At 43.8% G+C, this 15101-nt stretch overlaps 2 protein-coding genes across 3 annotated transcripts; both read right to left on the bottom strand.

The window, feature by feature from the left end:
- Positions 1 to 5969: 5969 nt before the first annotated feature.
- Positions 5970 to 9480, bottom strand: gpr85 (G protein-coupled receptor 85). 2 transcript variants are annotated; one of them, XM_037462259.2, is made up of 2 exons: positions 9228 to 9480; positions 5970 to 7879 (listed from the first exon to the last, which is right to left on the bottom strand). In XM_037462259.2, the coding sequence occupies exon 2, from the start codon at positions 7726 to 7728 to the stop codon at positions 6595 to 6597; it is 1134 nt and encodes a 377-aa protein (XP_037318156.1). In that variant the 5' UTR covers positions 7729 to 7879; positions 9228 to 9480; the 3' UTR covers positions 5970 to 6594. The 2 variants fall into 2 exon arrangements, with proteins under 2 accessions (XP_037318156.1, XP_037318157.1); XM_037462260.2 differs by lacking the exon at positions 9228 to 9480 and adding an exon at positions 8913 to 9213.
- A 2110-nt stretch (positions 9481 to 11590) lies between these two features.
- On the bottom strand, positions 11591 to 12375 carry LOC119211198 (small integral membrane protein 30-like). The gene has a single exon (XM_037461913.2). The coding sequence runs from the start codon at positions 12251 to 12253 to the stop codon at positions 12065 to 12067; it is 189 nt and encodes a 62-aa protein (XP_037317810.2). The 5' UTR covers positions 12254 to 12375; the 3' UTR covers positions 11591 to 12064.
- Between the last annotated feature and the right edge of the window lie 2726 nt (positions 12376 to 15101).

Genomic DNA, 15101 nt, shown 5'->3' with positions numbered 1-15101 from the left:
GGGGAATAAAAAGGACTAGCCTGCTCATTGGTGGAGCATTTTCTACTCAGATGTTACCAGATGTTACTCAGATGCAACTGAAATCACCACAATAATATTCAATTTTCATGTGACCCAAATATTCATTCTCCTTTCTGCTGACTTCTGTAGGCACGTCATTCAGATCTGCTCATTTCAGACTATGTGTGTGTGTGTATGAAAAGCCTGCTGGGTAAGATGATTATCCCAACCAAACTTGCAGAGAAACGCAAAAAACAAGAGAGCACTTGGCTTTGAAAATTGCACAGTTTCCCCCAATCTGGAGTATCCAAGAACGCCTGAACAAAGACCCCCGAAATCCCAGTCCTTCCAACGAGATAAAAAGACACAATTTCATAGATGATGACGCTGATCATTTGTCATCCAGCGCATTGATTCCCCGTCAGGACTCAGACGGACGCAGAGGGTATCATGGGACCCTTTAATCTAGCCCCGAAAGACACGGGTAATCCGTGTTGGAGGATTACTCCCGACCAGTACTCTCTCTCTCTCTCTCTCTCTCTCTCTCTCTCTCTCTCTCTCTCTCTCTCTCTCTCTCTCTCTCTCTCCGCGCACTCCATTTGGTGTGCATGTGCTTAAGTACTAACCCACCCATCGAGATGTATCCGTGGCTCTAACGCGAAGGGGGGACATGTTGACTCTCGACTCCCGGTGAAACCAAGAGGATTTAACGTCACAGAAACAGAGCCCCCCCCCCCCCCCTCCTCCATCTTTCATCCCGACTTGTGCTCAAAACACACTGCGGCGCAGTTTCCGCTGCTCAAAATCATCCTTTCACCCGTTGGGGAACATTATGCTGCGACGTTTCCATCCGTATGAACAGCTCAATCCTGCATGGCTCGGTCTGCCCATCGCAGTGTGCGCCATGGACGCGCAGATATCAAAACATTGTTTCCCCCCCCCCCCCCCCGATTCGCAGCTTGCGATAACGCCCCCGTCCAGGAGGAGTAACCACGTCCATGTACGCCACTTGGAAACCCTACACGTGTTTCCTGCATCATCGCTGCATGGTCTGCAGGGTGTAACAACGGGGGGAGGGAGATAACCCGACTTGCAGAGAGTCAGATGAGGGATGAATTCAACTATCATGCCTGACTGCAAAAACATAGATATCGAATTGTAATTAGATTTGTAGGGGCTTGTTGGTGGATTTTGTCGCACGAGCTGTCCCCCCCACCCCCCTATCTCCCGCCTTTATGCCAAACTAAGTTAGCCGGTTGCTGGCAGTATTAGGACAGTAAAAAGTGCTATCATGTTTTCTCATCAAATTCTTGGCCGGAACGCTAATGAGCGTGTTTCTAAAAATCATAGATTTACCAAGAATAACAACTTCCATGCTGCATTTATTTCTTTAAGAGATGTATCATCTACCAGTTCTGCTAAGATAGCATCCATAACACTGCCGCTGCAACACTTCATGTATCTAATGCAGACAGGTGTGACGCCAAATACAGAACTCTATTCAAACTATTCAAATTTGATCCAAGCTCATTTCCAGAGAAAGAGAGAGACACCTTTGAAGCACCATCTGCAATTTAATCAGTTAATATTTAAAGCAGGGATATTCTTTATATAAGGCATTAGCATGATGGGCTGAAGGAGTTGGGAAGGTGTGTGTGTCTGTGTGTGGGGGGGGGGTAAAACATAAAGACTGGGGAGGAATTTCTATCCACTTGAACATTTTTATCAGGCATCCCATTGATCATTGGTATTCAGAGCGCTGCACTGCCTGTAATAGCCTGTCAGACAATAAATGCAGCAACATTCTTTTTTCAAGCCCCCGACAACCCCCCCTTATCCCGAGGGATCAGAAATCATCGTTATGTTGTGTTTTATTGGACTTTCTCCTGCATATTTAACTAACAACGTGTTCTTCATTAACATGGGTGTAGAATAGAAAGCAGGGGGGATTCACAAGCACTTTGTGTATGTTGTTTCAAATTCTGCACATGCGTTTCAATTTTTGTACAAACAAAAAGCTTGATTTTAAAAAGGGATTTGCTTTGTGTCCCAGGCGTTTTAGTGACAGACGGATAGCCCTTGGATAGTGGGACTAATTGCCTTGGAAAACGACAGACATTTATGAATGGACAGAGATCAAGGCAGAGTTCACCTCTAAATGCGGCAGCAACGTAAACAGACACACCAAACAATTAGTGACACCAACACATGTAGAAACACTGTCACATATTTGTTGCCTTTCATTATTACCAATTTCCTGAGTTACATTTGCCAACTTAGTAACATATGTTTGATGTCACACTGATAGTGGATTGGCCTTTGACAAAAAACAATGCATAAAAACCTGCAGTCACACACAGAGACTCATCTACAGCACTCATTAGCACCCAAAGAGCAGAATACATCCCACGGAAAACTCCACGAAGCACACTTTGTGAGTTAATGTTGGTTCACAATGTATAAGGGACGCCGTGGAGAGGATGATGCAAAGCATATATTCTGAAACGGTCACACAATCAAACAAATATGCAGAGTAGTGTGATAGCAACACGGAAAGCCATTCTTTCTACATCCTGAGTAGCTTGACGGAAGATTGAGTCGTCACTTCATTCCATTCAGGGCAGCTTTTCATGTTTGAGTATCCTCGGCACAGACCCCTACTGCGCTTTAATTAGGCTTTGGCATGCATTATACAGATAAGAATGCAGAAAGACTCAAATTAAATGAGCTATTTTACCCTCCTGTTAGAAAAAAAAGTCATTGTTTCTCAGTCAACAGATGAAATTTACTCAAACTACATACGGCATATGAGGGACTAGGGTGAGATGCGTTTTATCAAGCCCATTAAAAAACTGAAACTGTGTGCGTAAATCCACTGAGATGCAAGGAGAGTGACATGGAATTAGTGATGGCTGTGTAATTCATTGGCATCCAAAATCCAATAGAAATTCCCTCTCATCGTTAAATGAAAAGTATCTCCAGCAGAGCCTTATAATTGCCTCACATAAAAAATGATCCTTCTTCGCTTTCTTTCACCATCTGAACACCAGGGCAGAGACCCGATTGCAGTCGGATGGTAGAGCACACAACAGCCTCATTATTGCTTTGATTATGAAAAATATGTTACTCGAGGGTTTCCTCAGGAGACGTGTTACCTCCGAGTTAAAACGAGTTCAATGTGAGAGCTTGTCTGGAGGAATCAGGCACCTATCAAGTCTACCGCCTCTGCCGGCCTTCTTCTCTGAGACGTGGAGGGGCACAGAATTACTGGGACACCGATAAGAATCATGGGAGGATGTGGGCCAGCGCTGAAAGGTGACACGCTTTGTGTTTTGCATATGCTGAATGAGGCTAAAGTACTCCTAAGTGGGGTATTAATTCCTGCTCCAGTCTCAGGAAGCCCAGCTTCAGCCTCACTTTAAAGACAACATCCCACAAATTGTCATTTTTGGTTGCATTATCATCAACATCATCACCACCATCATTGGCATCAATTTCTAGAGGCATTGTACAGGTTTCAAAAAGTAATAACACAGCATAACCTGATATCTAAACGTCAATGAATGCTCTCACAACATCATACTTGGCCTCGGTGGGTCAAAATTGGAATGAACAAAGTCCAAAAAAACAGTAATTGCCAAAATTAGAATGGAATCTGATGTGGATGTCCGCATGGAAATGACCTGTGTTTGCAAGCCATTTCAGCATCATTTGCTTTTCTTCCGGCACTTAGGCTGATGTCATTACTTATTTCTGTAACCTTTTTTCAAGACAGCAAAAAAAACAACCATGACGTCTGAATCTTACAAGAATGAGTATAATCTTAAATTATTTAGTTCCAACTCTATTCTTGCAGATGCATATACAAGCTTTAAGACATTAACAACATAGTGTATTCACTTTCTTTTCCAGAGAAATACCACTCAATTTAACGGTAAAAATGCCTGGGCCAATTTAAGCCTTGTTTCAAACATGAATGTTATTTAACTCAAATGGCTTTTTTTACATTCCACTTTTAATTGTAAAAAAAATTGGTTAATTATTTATGATTGAATAAGTAATAACTATTAATTGAGTTTAACAAAACAAAATCTTAAAATTTGAAACGTTTATGTTTAATGAACCTTTGACGATGACAATTGTCTTGCACATATGAGTCTGCATTCATATCTCCATAGTTCTCCTTTCCACATTTCCACACCATTGTGACCTCAAAAATGACCTACTGGGATAAAGCATTATGCCATTCTTGGCTACAGGGCTCGGTGCAAAGGTTTTCATTATCACAGAGAGCTTTGCAAGTATTCCATATGGGGGTGGATATATTACATCTGAAATTCAGTGGTATTCCCCTTAATACAGAATGAAAAACTGTTAGGGAGAGCATGCCCAGGGATATGTTCATGGAGATTATTCCCAATAACTGTCAAACACACTCCACAGTCAATGACAACGTCTGGCATATATTCTGTTTGGACAAAAGCTCAAAGGCAGAAAAGTGTGCGTTTCATAAAAGACATTTTCTCATACAGAGACTGTCAGCATGACAATAAATGACAAATCCATGTAGAAATACCAACCATTGGTCACTTAAGAAAATATTTAAAATCCACAATGTAATGGTTCCAAGTGTGTATTGGAGAGACAAACGGATATTTTAGAGATACATATCTCTAACCCGCAGAGGTGAGGATGTTGGCAAATCACCATTTTAAAACACTACCATGACGACACCAACTGTGAGGGGTTTTGCAGCTGTAAGCGTAGCCATACATGATCTCCACCCAATGACAGGGATGAAAACGAATGTTGTAAAATGGAAACTTTTTATTTTCAAAAAGCAACAGATTACACAGTTAACTTTCAGCAAATGCAATCCTAACCGAAACTGTACTCACATTCGGGACTTCAAACTGAAAGACTCACATACTTACACACAATCTATCTATATTATACAAAAAAGAATACATAATAAATATTAAAATGGCCACAAGAGAAAAAAAGTAAGTCTTTGAAAACAATCAGTAGAGAGCAAATGTAGGGAAAGTAGAAACAAGACGGTGTGCCTTAAATGTCTTTGTTTGTTTTTTTGTTGTTGTTTTTTTTTTAACATTTTGTACAAATTGTGCAAGATTTCATACTAAGGCTCTGGTCTTGAAGTGACTGTTGTTTGATCCACGCAGCACAAACGCTCTGAAATGCACACACATGCACCTACTGACACGCACGCACACACGTACGTACGTACGTACGCGCACGCACGCACGCACACACGCACGCTCCCTGTGCTCTGAGCACTCTGTCGGGTGGAGCAAACCATCGCAGAATAAAAATGGGCTGCTTAGTGTATGGCCTGTGATGCTCATGGGAGTGGACCAGCTTTTAAAAAAATGGACATGCACTTCACATGAAAAGAAGGAAAAGAACTTCCCCTTGCATCTGAAAAGCAACTTTTTAGGAGTGAATGAAATCAAAATAAATAAATAACAACCAAGAAACATGACGATATCATAACCATTAAGGCAAGAACACCGGGAGTGGCATCAGCAATACTGTAACAATATGATAGTGATTAGGTACATGAATATGATGAAACATTTAACTACTTCTTCAAAATCTTTTTTAAGCACACGTTTGTTCTTAAAAGCAACTTTTGCATTTTTATTTTTTCAAAATCCAAACACCACCTTAATTTCCCCCCTTTTTTGTAAAGGTGATAAGAAAATAACGATGCCGGACACTAGGGACATATGGATCATAAAACTACAAGAAATATTTTCTAGTTTTAAATTGCAACTTCAAAACCACACATTGTAAATCCCCATTGTTAAGCCCGCACCCAGTAAATAAAAAAGGATATAACTTTCAACAAAACCATTTTATCCTCTTGTGATGGTCTATTCCAACACGTTTTGCTTTACTTACAGCGATTGTGTAGTCTGTTGCAAATTAAAGCATTCATTGTTTCGTTTGGAAAAAAAAAAAGAACAAAAGAAAAAATTGTCCTTGCAATGCAACTGGAAACTGTTGACCAAAAAAAAGCATCTTCTTTTTAGTGCAACTCGTAAAATGTAAAACATTTCCAGTGATTCCTTGAGAGGTATCAATTCTTTGTTTTTTTTAATCTTTTTTTCTTTTACTTTTCATGTTTATGTAATTCACACCTCACAGAATAACCCATATTCAAAATATCCAAAGTGAAAGGTCTTGTTTTTATAGTTTGGCCCATTCTTTACCTCCTTTTTTTTAAACTTTTTGCTTCTCTGCATTGGCATGGCCTTCCAAAATGTCTGTTTACTAGAACATAAACACAGGAGGAGATCCAGACCTCCTGCGTAATCCCATTCCCTTCAGCCTCCTTGTTTGACACGCTTCACATATTCGATCAACCTGGCGGAGCCTCTCGATTGACCGTCCACCTTCTACCTCTGAAAACAAGGATTAGGAGAAGGAGGAACAGCAGGAAAGCTGGAGGATGAAGAGAAGAGAGATAGAAGAGCGAGCGCGCTGTACAATGGGAAACGAGCCCAGATCAAGATCAATCAGGGAAATAGAGACAGAGGAGAAGAAAAAAAAAACCCCACAGCAAAACCCTCATATAACGCAGTAGGGTTCCCTTGGTAACCTGGATTTTCTGCAGTAGAGGAGTGTGGTGCTGAAGCAGCGCCGAAGCTCCCTGTTGGAGAAGATGCAGATGAAAGGATTGACCCCGGCCTGGGCAAAGCTCATCCACACGGCGGCCGTCAGGTAGCCTCCGGGGACCACGGGGCCCCTTGCAAACACCCGCCAGTAGCAGGCGACCAGGTAGGGCCCCCATAGCGCCAGAAAGAAAAACGTCATGATGTAGAACATCCTGCTAATCCTCTTCTCCGTTTTGAACTCATCCAATACCAGTAGACGCCTGCGGCCCGCGGCGTTGCTGTTCTGCCGGATGCCCAGCAGGGTAGGCGGGGTGGGGCCTCGACCGAATCCGGCCAGCCAGTTGGCCGCCGCCTGCCCGCTGGCTCCTGGCCCGTGGAAGGTCCAGTTCTGGCTGACGGCAGGCACAAACTGGACGGGCTTCATCTTCCGACGGTCGTGGACGAAGAAGATGAGCTTGAGGTAAACCAGCTGCGTGGCCAGGAGGATGAGCGCCAGCAGGAGCATGAAGCCCAGCGAATCGTTGGCCCTGAAGGAACGGTGCTGGAACGTGCACTGGTCCTCCTCCCGGATGAAAGAGTACGTCCCCACGTCGAGCACCGGCGGGAAGGCCATCGCCACCGACAACGTCCACACCATGCAGATGACGGCCAGGCAGGTCCAGAAGGTCAGCCTCTTGGTGTAGAAGCGGTGGTGCGCGATGGCCAGGTAGCGCGTGACGCTGACACAGAACAGCATAAACGCCGTGTGGAAACAGGAGAGCACACCCAGGAAGGCGATCACTTTGCAGGTCAGCGTGCCATAGGTCCAGGTGGATCCGTTCTTGACCGAGGTGAAGACGAAGGGGAAGCAGATGGCAGAGCGCAGGATGTCAGAGGCGCACAGGTCCAGCAGGAAATAGTAGGGCGCTCGGTGCAGACTCTTGTCTTTGACGAGCAGGATGGAGATCAGGAGGTTTCCGACCACACCGACTCCAATGATGAAACCCAGAGAGGTCAGTTTGAGGAACGTGGCGAGAGGAGAGACATTCTGCAAGATGGTGTGGTCCCCTGCATGGCTATAGTTCGCCATAGATGGAGGAGGGATCATAAAGATAGCGGAATAGCTTCAGCCAAGTATCATGATCTAGAGGTGGCAGGGGGAGGTGTTAGATCCATTTGGTGGGGGGCTTTGAAGAGGTTTCCAGGCGTATAGGCAACCTCTCCTCTAAGGCATCCTTTGTTCCTTTGTCTCATCACACCTAAAAAAAAAAAAATTAAAAAAAATCGGAAAAATATTATCCACCCATCAGCATTCAGTCCCACACAACAGCTGCATTGTTTTCAACAACACATTCACGGTCTAGAGTGAGATAAGCGATGATTTCCCTCTGTCGGCAATTATTTATTTATCTAACATTTTAACATCTACAGTGGCACAATACTTTGCCTCGAACCAGACAGAGGGACGTGCAGTGATTGAGCTTGATAGAATGACAGCATGAATCTATCACATTGATGCAATTCCATCGAGTGGCTTTGGAATGTCCCTTTAAAACAAAAGATTGCATGAAGCACGGCCCAGCCTTCATTAATAAACGACGCATCTCTACCCCTCGGGAAGAAACGGTTCACAGGAGAAAAAAAATATGAAAATATGAAGCTCGGTTTGATTCTTCTTTTTATATTTATTTATTCTTTTTTAAGGGGGAGTTTGGGGGGGCGAGGCATGGGGGGGGGGGGGGGGGGGGCTGCATATTTACAGCCCAGGGGGGAACACTAAGAGAAATGCAGTCCAAAATAAGCTCTTCTTGATCACACCCTACACCCTGCAGCACAGAGGATCTCTAAAGCGGCGGATGCCTCGAGTAAACTCGGTCCTGCCTCTCACGGCTCTGTGGCGGATCGACGGAGAGGCAGGCGCGCGCGCGCGCACACACACACATACACGCGCACACGCGCACACACACACAATAAAGCCTTCGTGTTTGTGCCTGATTAGAGGTTAACCGGATTATTGCTCTCACGTTAATAAGCAGTGATTTTACAGATCGTTTGTTGGTTTTGGCGATTGCGAAGAATACACTGAGTGCTCCTGACGCCGAAGCCGCATTTCGACATGGATTTTGGCTCGTTAGTGCGCGGGTGTGATTGCCCGTCGATGGAAGTGATAACAACAAACCCGCTATGAACAATACCACGGTGTTGTATTTTGTTTAAACAGTTTTAAAGAGAGAAAAAAACGACACATAGCAATGCGCTAACCTCTAATTCCATTCACATTGGTGTACTTACGCGTCTAAATGCGTCCTCCGATTGTCGGGCGAGGGTTCTACGCGCGTCTCAATCCGACCGATTTCGGTGATAAAAAAGCACGGCAGGTAAAAACCATCGTCCTCGCGTCCCAATCGGCCGGATGAAGCGTAACAGCGGAGCGGATCCTGGAATAATTCCCAGGTCCCCGCTATGAATTGCCCAGAATCGCAGCCACCACACAAGACAAGGCCGAAAAGAGAGAGAGAGAGAGAAAGAGAGAGAGAGAAAGAAAGAAAAGAGAGGGAGACAGACAGACCGATGGAGAGGCGATCACAAGATCAATTCACGTCCTACCTGTTGATGATCTTATTTCGTTTCCCTCCCGGAGCCTATTTACATCGCATGGGTCGGGTTTTTGCTGTTTTTTAAAAGCCTGTTTTGTTGTCTGCCCCCTTTTTTTCCTCCACGGTGAATATCCTACAGTTAACGCAGCCCAGTGCGCATGCGCCCTGCATCCCTATTTGTGATCCAAGACGCGTCTTGTCTCTTGTTGCAGCAGCAGCATCAGCAGCAGCGGCAGCTCTCTCTCTCCCTCTCTCTCTCTCTCTCTCTCTCTCTCTCTCTCTCTCTCTCCCTCTCTCTCTCTGTCACTCGGTAACATCTGCCCACCGGGGCAGCTATTGGCCGGTAACGCGTTACATCAGGAGGATATACTCAGTATGTCCCGTGTGGTGGATGGGATTACTATTTTAATGGCAGCTTCTCAGTAGGGTCCAGATATAACAAATACATCTTATTCAGGGTACCCGCCACTGTGTGAGAATGCTTTGAATAAAAGCTACACGTGGCTCATTTTCGTGCCCGTTTTAACTCTTTTTATCACACTGCTTCCCCGTTGGACCGTTTGCTTGCTCTTGGAGTCAGATCTATTGGCTGAATTCTACTTGCAGACCAACTCCCTGCCTGCCTTTCATTGTGCTCATACATGTTTCACTCTACACAAATGTCCCCATTATGTAGAAAGTGAAGGGTTAAATCAGGCAGCCTCGTTCACCCTGTACTGTATATGCATAATTGACAAGCACTTTGGGCACCGTTGTTCATTCTGCCAGGGCAGCATAATAAATTCATGGGATTTGATTTCTCAGCCATGTATGGAATGGAGGGATGTCATGAGCAGTGTAACAAGTGAACAATGATTCCATCAGCCACATGTACACAAGTGTGCACCCACTGAAACGCTGTCATATACCTAGTTCATAAAAGATGTTCTTTTGGCCATAGATTGAAATGTTTGTGCTACATCTTCAACATGGTATTGGGCAATGTGCAGATTTCCTATTGTTTACGTTTACAAAGGAATTGGGCCAAGTAGTTCCTTTTCAATCCCAGTTTACCAGATATCACACACTACTCATTGGTAATGAATGCAAAAAGTCCCAATAGATATGGTAGAGCCTGAATCCTTGATTTCACTGCTAAATAAAGTATGCGACTGTCATCCAGACGACCAACTAAAGTATAGGAATTCATCATATTAATCCTTGTCAAAAATTGTATATCATGCAAAGTTAAAAAAAAGATTATCTCACATGAGGTTATAAACTTGAATAACTCTTAACCCAAATGAGTTTCATGTAAAGTATATCGATTTATAATTAGGGGTCAATAGATTTTTAACAGAAAAATTATAGAAAATTAACAAATTCATCGCACATTGTGAAATTCATTAATGGCTATTAATGAATGTTATTGTTGCTATAATGTTGTTTTTCTTCTAAAGACTAAATCTTAAAAGTAATCACTTAAGAAAGCGTGTATTTTAGACACTGTTGTCTACTTATCAATCTTATCTTAAGCACAAAACTACACACATTTGATCATGTTGCAGACAGAATTTCACCGGGTGGATCATGTTGAACTAGCGACTCTTCCTGCTGTCCTCGTGCACGTTGCTCTCAACTCTCCACAAGGACGTTTTCAAACCACGGTCATTAGGGACACAGTGGTGGTCCCCTGCAGACTGTGTGCAGAGCAGGGGTAACCTTAGATGTTGGGATGAAAGTAGCCTAGCAGCTAGCTTAGCATAGCTGTGCTTTAAGTATGCCACTCACCCCCCTTCTGTTCGCGCCTCTGTTCATTTTACTTCCAATGCAAAAAGCTCTCTCCATCTTGATGTAACTGACTGCAGCTAGCGGTCAGCTACGGTTTAGATGTAGATTGTATAGATTAATGCGTTTGTCGACAGCCCTATTTTGAATAGATATATTATAAATATATATATTTAAGTATTAACCTAATTAGGCATTAAATACTTTCACAGATGTTCAACATTAAACTTCTACTACATCACTTTATACATCCCAAAATCCGATTGTTTATGAAGAATATAAATCAATTATGACTGTGGATCCGTTTTTTCCAAAGAGACAGTTCTTCTCGGTTTATAGTATATGAGGTCCAAAACGTAAAATCAATTTTTTTTACACAAAAAGATACCATTAAAAAAAGAAGACATCAACTAAGACTACAAAAAAAGTGCTAAATTTATGGGGTGGGAACCAATGAACAATCAAAATAGGGTCACATGGGTCATTTTGTTTGACGCTTAACATTTTAACTTTATGTTGCAGATTGAATTTTGAACTATTTTTACTGATGTCTGCAATGTGATTATACAGAACATTATTCATAAATCAGAAACCAGAAGCTGTGAAAAGCGTCAGATGAATCCATTTATTATTCCCAGAGCTAATACCACAAAGAATAGCAACAACTCCCCTCTTTTCATAGAAGCACACCTGTGATATTGTCCTTCAAGCAATGGCGATATTGTGTTGCACATAAACACATCAGCAAAACACACTGATCACTCCATGCATGGCACATATGCGGTTTTTTTTTTTACAATTCACTAATCGCTCCAGTCTTTAGTAACATCTGAAGGTAACAGTGTTTGGCCTTCAGCCTCAGCATGGCAACTAATTTGAGCTCTCGTTTTGGGGACTTCCTGGTTGTCTTCCTGCAACTCCCGAGTCCACGCGGTTCCCCTTTGCGCTCTCATTCCAAAGAGGCACGTTCGTGGTCCGCCACGTCGACACAAAGAAATAGTGCCAGAAGGTCCGCATTAGATCGGCTCGTTTGGGTCTTGGGATTTTTTTTGAACGCTGCAGGCGCACGACGGCCGCTCTTTACAGGTGTTCGTTCCGCCTGCGCGCGTACCAGCCGAGGAAGGCGCACACACCCGCCACAGCCGCGACGGTGCCCAGGAGCAGGGCTAAAGCGTCGCCCGCGTCGTAAGCCTCCGCCGGCCGGACCAGGGACAGAAACGTCAGGCAGACGGTCGCCGCGGAGTGTCTGAGTTCAACTTCGGGAGACATTTTGGAGCGTCGCAGCGGTTGTTGCTGTTCCTGCTGGGAAGTTCCCTCCGTCAGAAGCGCGTGACGGCAACAGTGGCCGGACTTCCTGGTTTGGCGCAGCCAATGGCGGAGCTGCTTGAGTCTAACCTGTGCACTCTGCTTGTCCCCGCCCCCTCCTCCTCTCTTAAAGAAGATTCCCTTTAAATACACGTGTGCATAGTTCTGTTGTTTAACAGATGAATGCAACGGTTCAGGGGATTCAAACTATGGATTCTTTACTGTGCGTGGATTTGTGACATCATTCCCCCTGTTGGTGATGATTAGGCTGACAGGCCGTCATCCGCCGCCCCCCCCAGGCCCTGCTATGAACAAAGGAGACTATTTTATACCAGTCATGCTGAACAACAGCTCTCCTCTGAAGCTTGGTATCCCTCCTGAAGACAGGCCACGTGGAGTTGTTACTGTTGTGTGAGACATTGTTTGGTCTGATCAGATGCCAAAACACACAGCCCCAAGACCAGTATTTTTTCAAATTAATCCGCCTCAAGATTTGTGAATCTTTCTATTTCAAGGAGAGATTTTCTACACTGAAAGCACTCTTATCTCTGTTTCCAACCCGGCCGCCGTTTTCAGTACGCCCCTGATCTGGTGAAACAGCTCAGAAATTGGTCAGAATCTTCAGTTTTGCAATGACCAAACATGCTACAAATTGCTTGTATTGCAGAGCTGGGTCTATATATCTCTCGGTGTGCTGTCCTGGGGCACCAAGCCTTTGATTTAATTAGCGCGCACAGGCCAAAGTAAAATATTGACCTTGTAGGGCTGCCATACCTCAGTACCTGCCTGCTCCTGGCAAGGAGATGAATCTGCACAGGTTCCCTCCGCTCACTCCTCACCCTTTAATCATCACACTCTCTCTCTTTTGGTCCCGCTGTCCGTTTGGCATCGTGTCCCACACACACACACACACACACATGCATACATGAGCTTTACAAGTTTTTGCGTCTGATCCCCGTGGTTGCGTTTGGCTGACCGCAAGGCCGTTACAAGTTTCCTATTGAGAACAAAAACCAAGAAACGGATGATAATCTGTCCGGTTATTCCTGGAAGTTATGTTCAGTCCTGGAACTAAGGGAAATTTGAGCTCTCAATAGCAGCACAAAACCCAATGTTTTTAATGTGTTAAGCCATCAGAGTTGTCCTCCAGATGCACTGGTGGACACACACAGCAGCAGCAGCAGCAGCACTTATCCTGGATCTCAGCAGTGCTGGTAATTGATCAGTGGGAGGATGAGCGAATATACAGAGATGAGAGTGTTTGTCAAACAGGCCAGGACAGTGACATTAATCTTCCCTATTTATGTATTCTGCATCGTAATGTGGTGCTCAACACCTGAAGGCTCCATCCCGAATTCCTACGCTTACTGAGAACGACTCGAATGTATACGCACCACAGAAAAGTAGTGCATTTTTACTCTCTTCACTTTTTGTGGAATTATGAACCACGATGATAATTGCAGCTCTTGTGCAGATTTACTTTCATTTTTCCCCCCAAAATGGAACCATGTCGTTTTTTTGCACATGGAAATGGCTAGCTTCGCTAAGAGGGATGCTGTCGACGTCTTTAGATTTCCCCCCATCTTTTTCAAAGATGCTCCGTTGGCGACATCATCCAACTTTTTTGTCCTGTTAAGTGTTTGTTACACCTGGATAGGGGAAACTAGCCGGACCAGCATGGCAGGTTCAAAAGCTGTAGCCATTTGAGGGGGCATTGTGCTCCATCACCTTTTACCATGTCTAATTGACAATTTAGTTTGAGGGGGCACAACATTTATTTGAGGGGGCCAGGCCCCCTCTTGCCCCTGCCTAGACCCGGCCCTGATCCCTTCTCCTTTTTCACTTGAAGAGATATTTCTTCACCTCAATGGCGTTCAAGTGCCACCAGCTACCAGGAAGCCAGTGGCATAAGGCTTTTAATTCAGTGTGAGCTTCATGAAATATTGTATATATTCGTGTGGATTATGTTTTTCACAAAAAACAAACGTAACATCATGTGTAATACTTAATAAATTTGTATTTACATTTACCCATCATCAATTTCCATGTTGACACATTAGGTTTGTTCAAGGACAATATGCTTATGGTTAAGGTTATGTGTCCTTAAAAGCATTTGAGGTATGATGAACTGAAAAGGCCCGTTTTCAGAGACCCTGGTTTTTGTAAGCATCGTCCATCCTCAATTACTTTCCACTACAGTGAACACAGAGTCCCACCTTTACCAAACAGCACAAAACATCTTTCCCTGAAGATTAATTATGTTCTGAAATTGGTTTCTCAGAAAAAACTGAAAAGCTGACCCTTTAAAGGAATCGCTGCTTTTGTAGTGGTTCACCGCACCCATCTATAATGACTTGTACTACGAGGGACATGACAAATGGATTTTCTTGTGTCTTTTATGGCACTGTTGGAAATGTTGAAATACTTAGGAGGGCCTGAATCAACACCAGAAAAAGAAAGGAAGGGTAGCTTGGCTCTGTTGGACCACACTGACTCACACACACTGTTCGGGGCGTAGGAAGGAGCTGAAACACACCACAAGACCTGCAAAAAGATGAATGACGCAGTGTAATTATCTATTCATATTGGAAGCTGAGAGGGAGTCTGAGGGTGGATGCTTGACAATCACGCATTTGAGTGTTACGCCGACAGCTGTATAATGCTTTAAAGGGTAATTAATTCATCCTAGAATTTTCCCTTTGTCTTTCCAAAGACAAATTTGCTAGAGATAATTTGTCTCAGTGAATATTTAGGCATTTATTGTATCAATGTAATATACTGTATATACATATAACTTTATAACTAAATGTAT

The sequence above is a fragment of the Pungitius pungitius genome, chromosome 2 (assembly GCF_949316345.1).
Source record: "Pungitius pungitius chromosome 2, fPunPun2.1, whole genome shotgun sequence".
NCBI classification, from domain to species: domain Eukaryota; kingdom Metazoa; phylum Chordata; class Actinopteri; order Perciformes; family Gasterosteidae; genus Pungitius; species Pungitius pungitius.
Note: the sequence above shows the minus strand (reverse complement) of the source record. Positions and strands in the feature narration are given on the sequence as shown.

Bases quoted from the DNA above. Each gene is read 5' to 3' on its own strand.
- gpr85 (XM_037462259.2), bottom strand. From the start codon at position 7,728: ATGATCCCTCCTCCATCTATGGCGAACTATAGCCATGCAGGGGACCAC.
- LOC119211198 (XM_037461913.2), bottom strand. From the start codon at position 12,253: ATGTCTCCCGAAGTTGAACTCAGACACTCCGCGGCGACCGTCTGCCTG.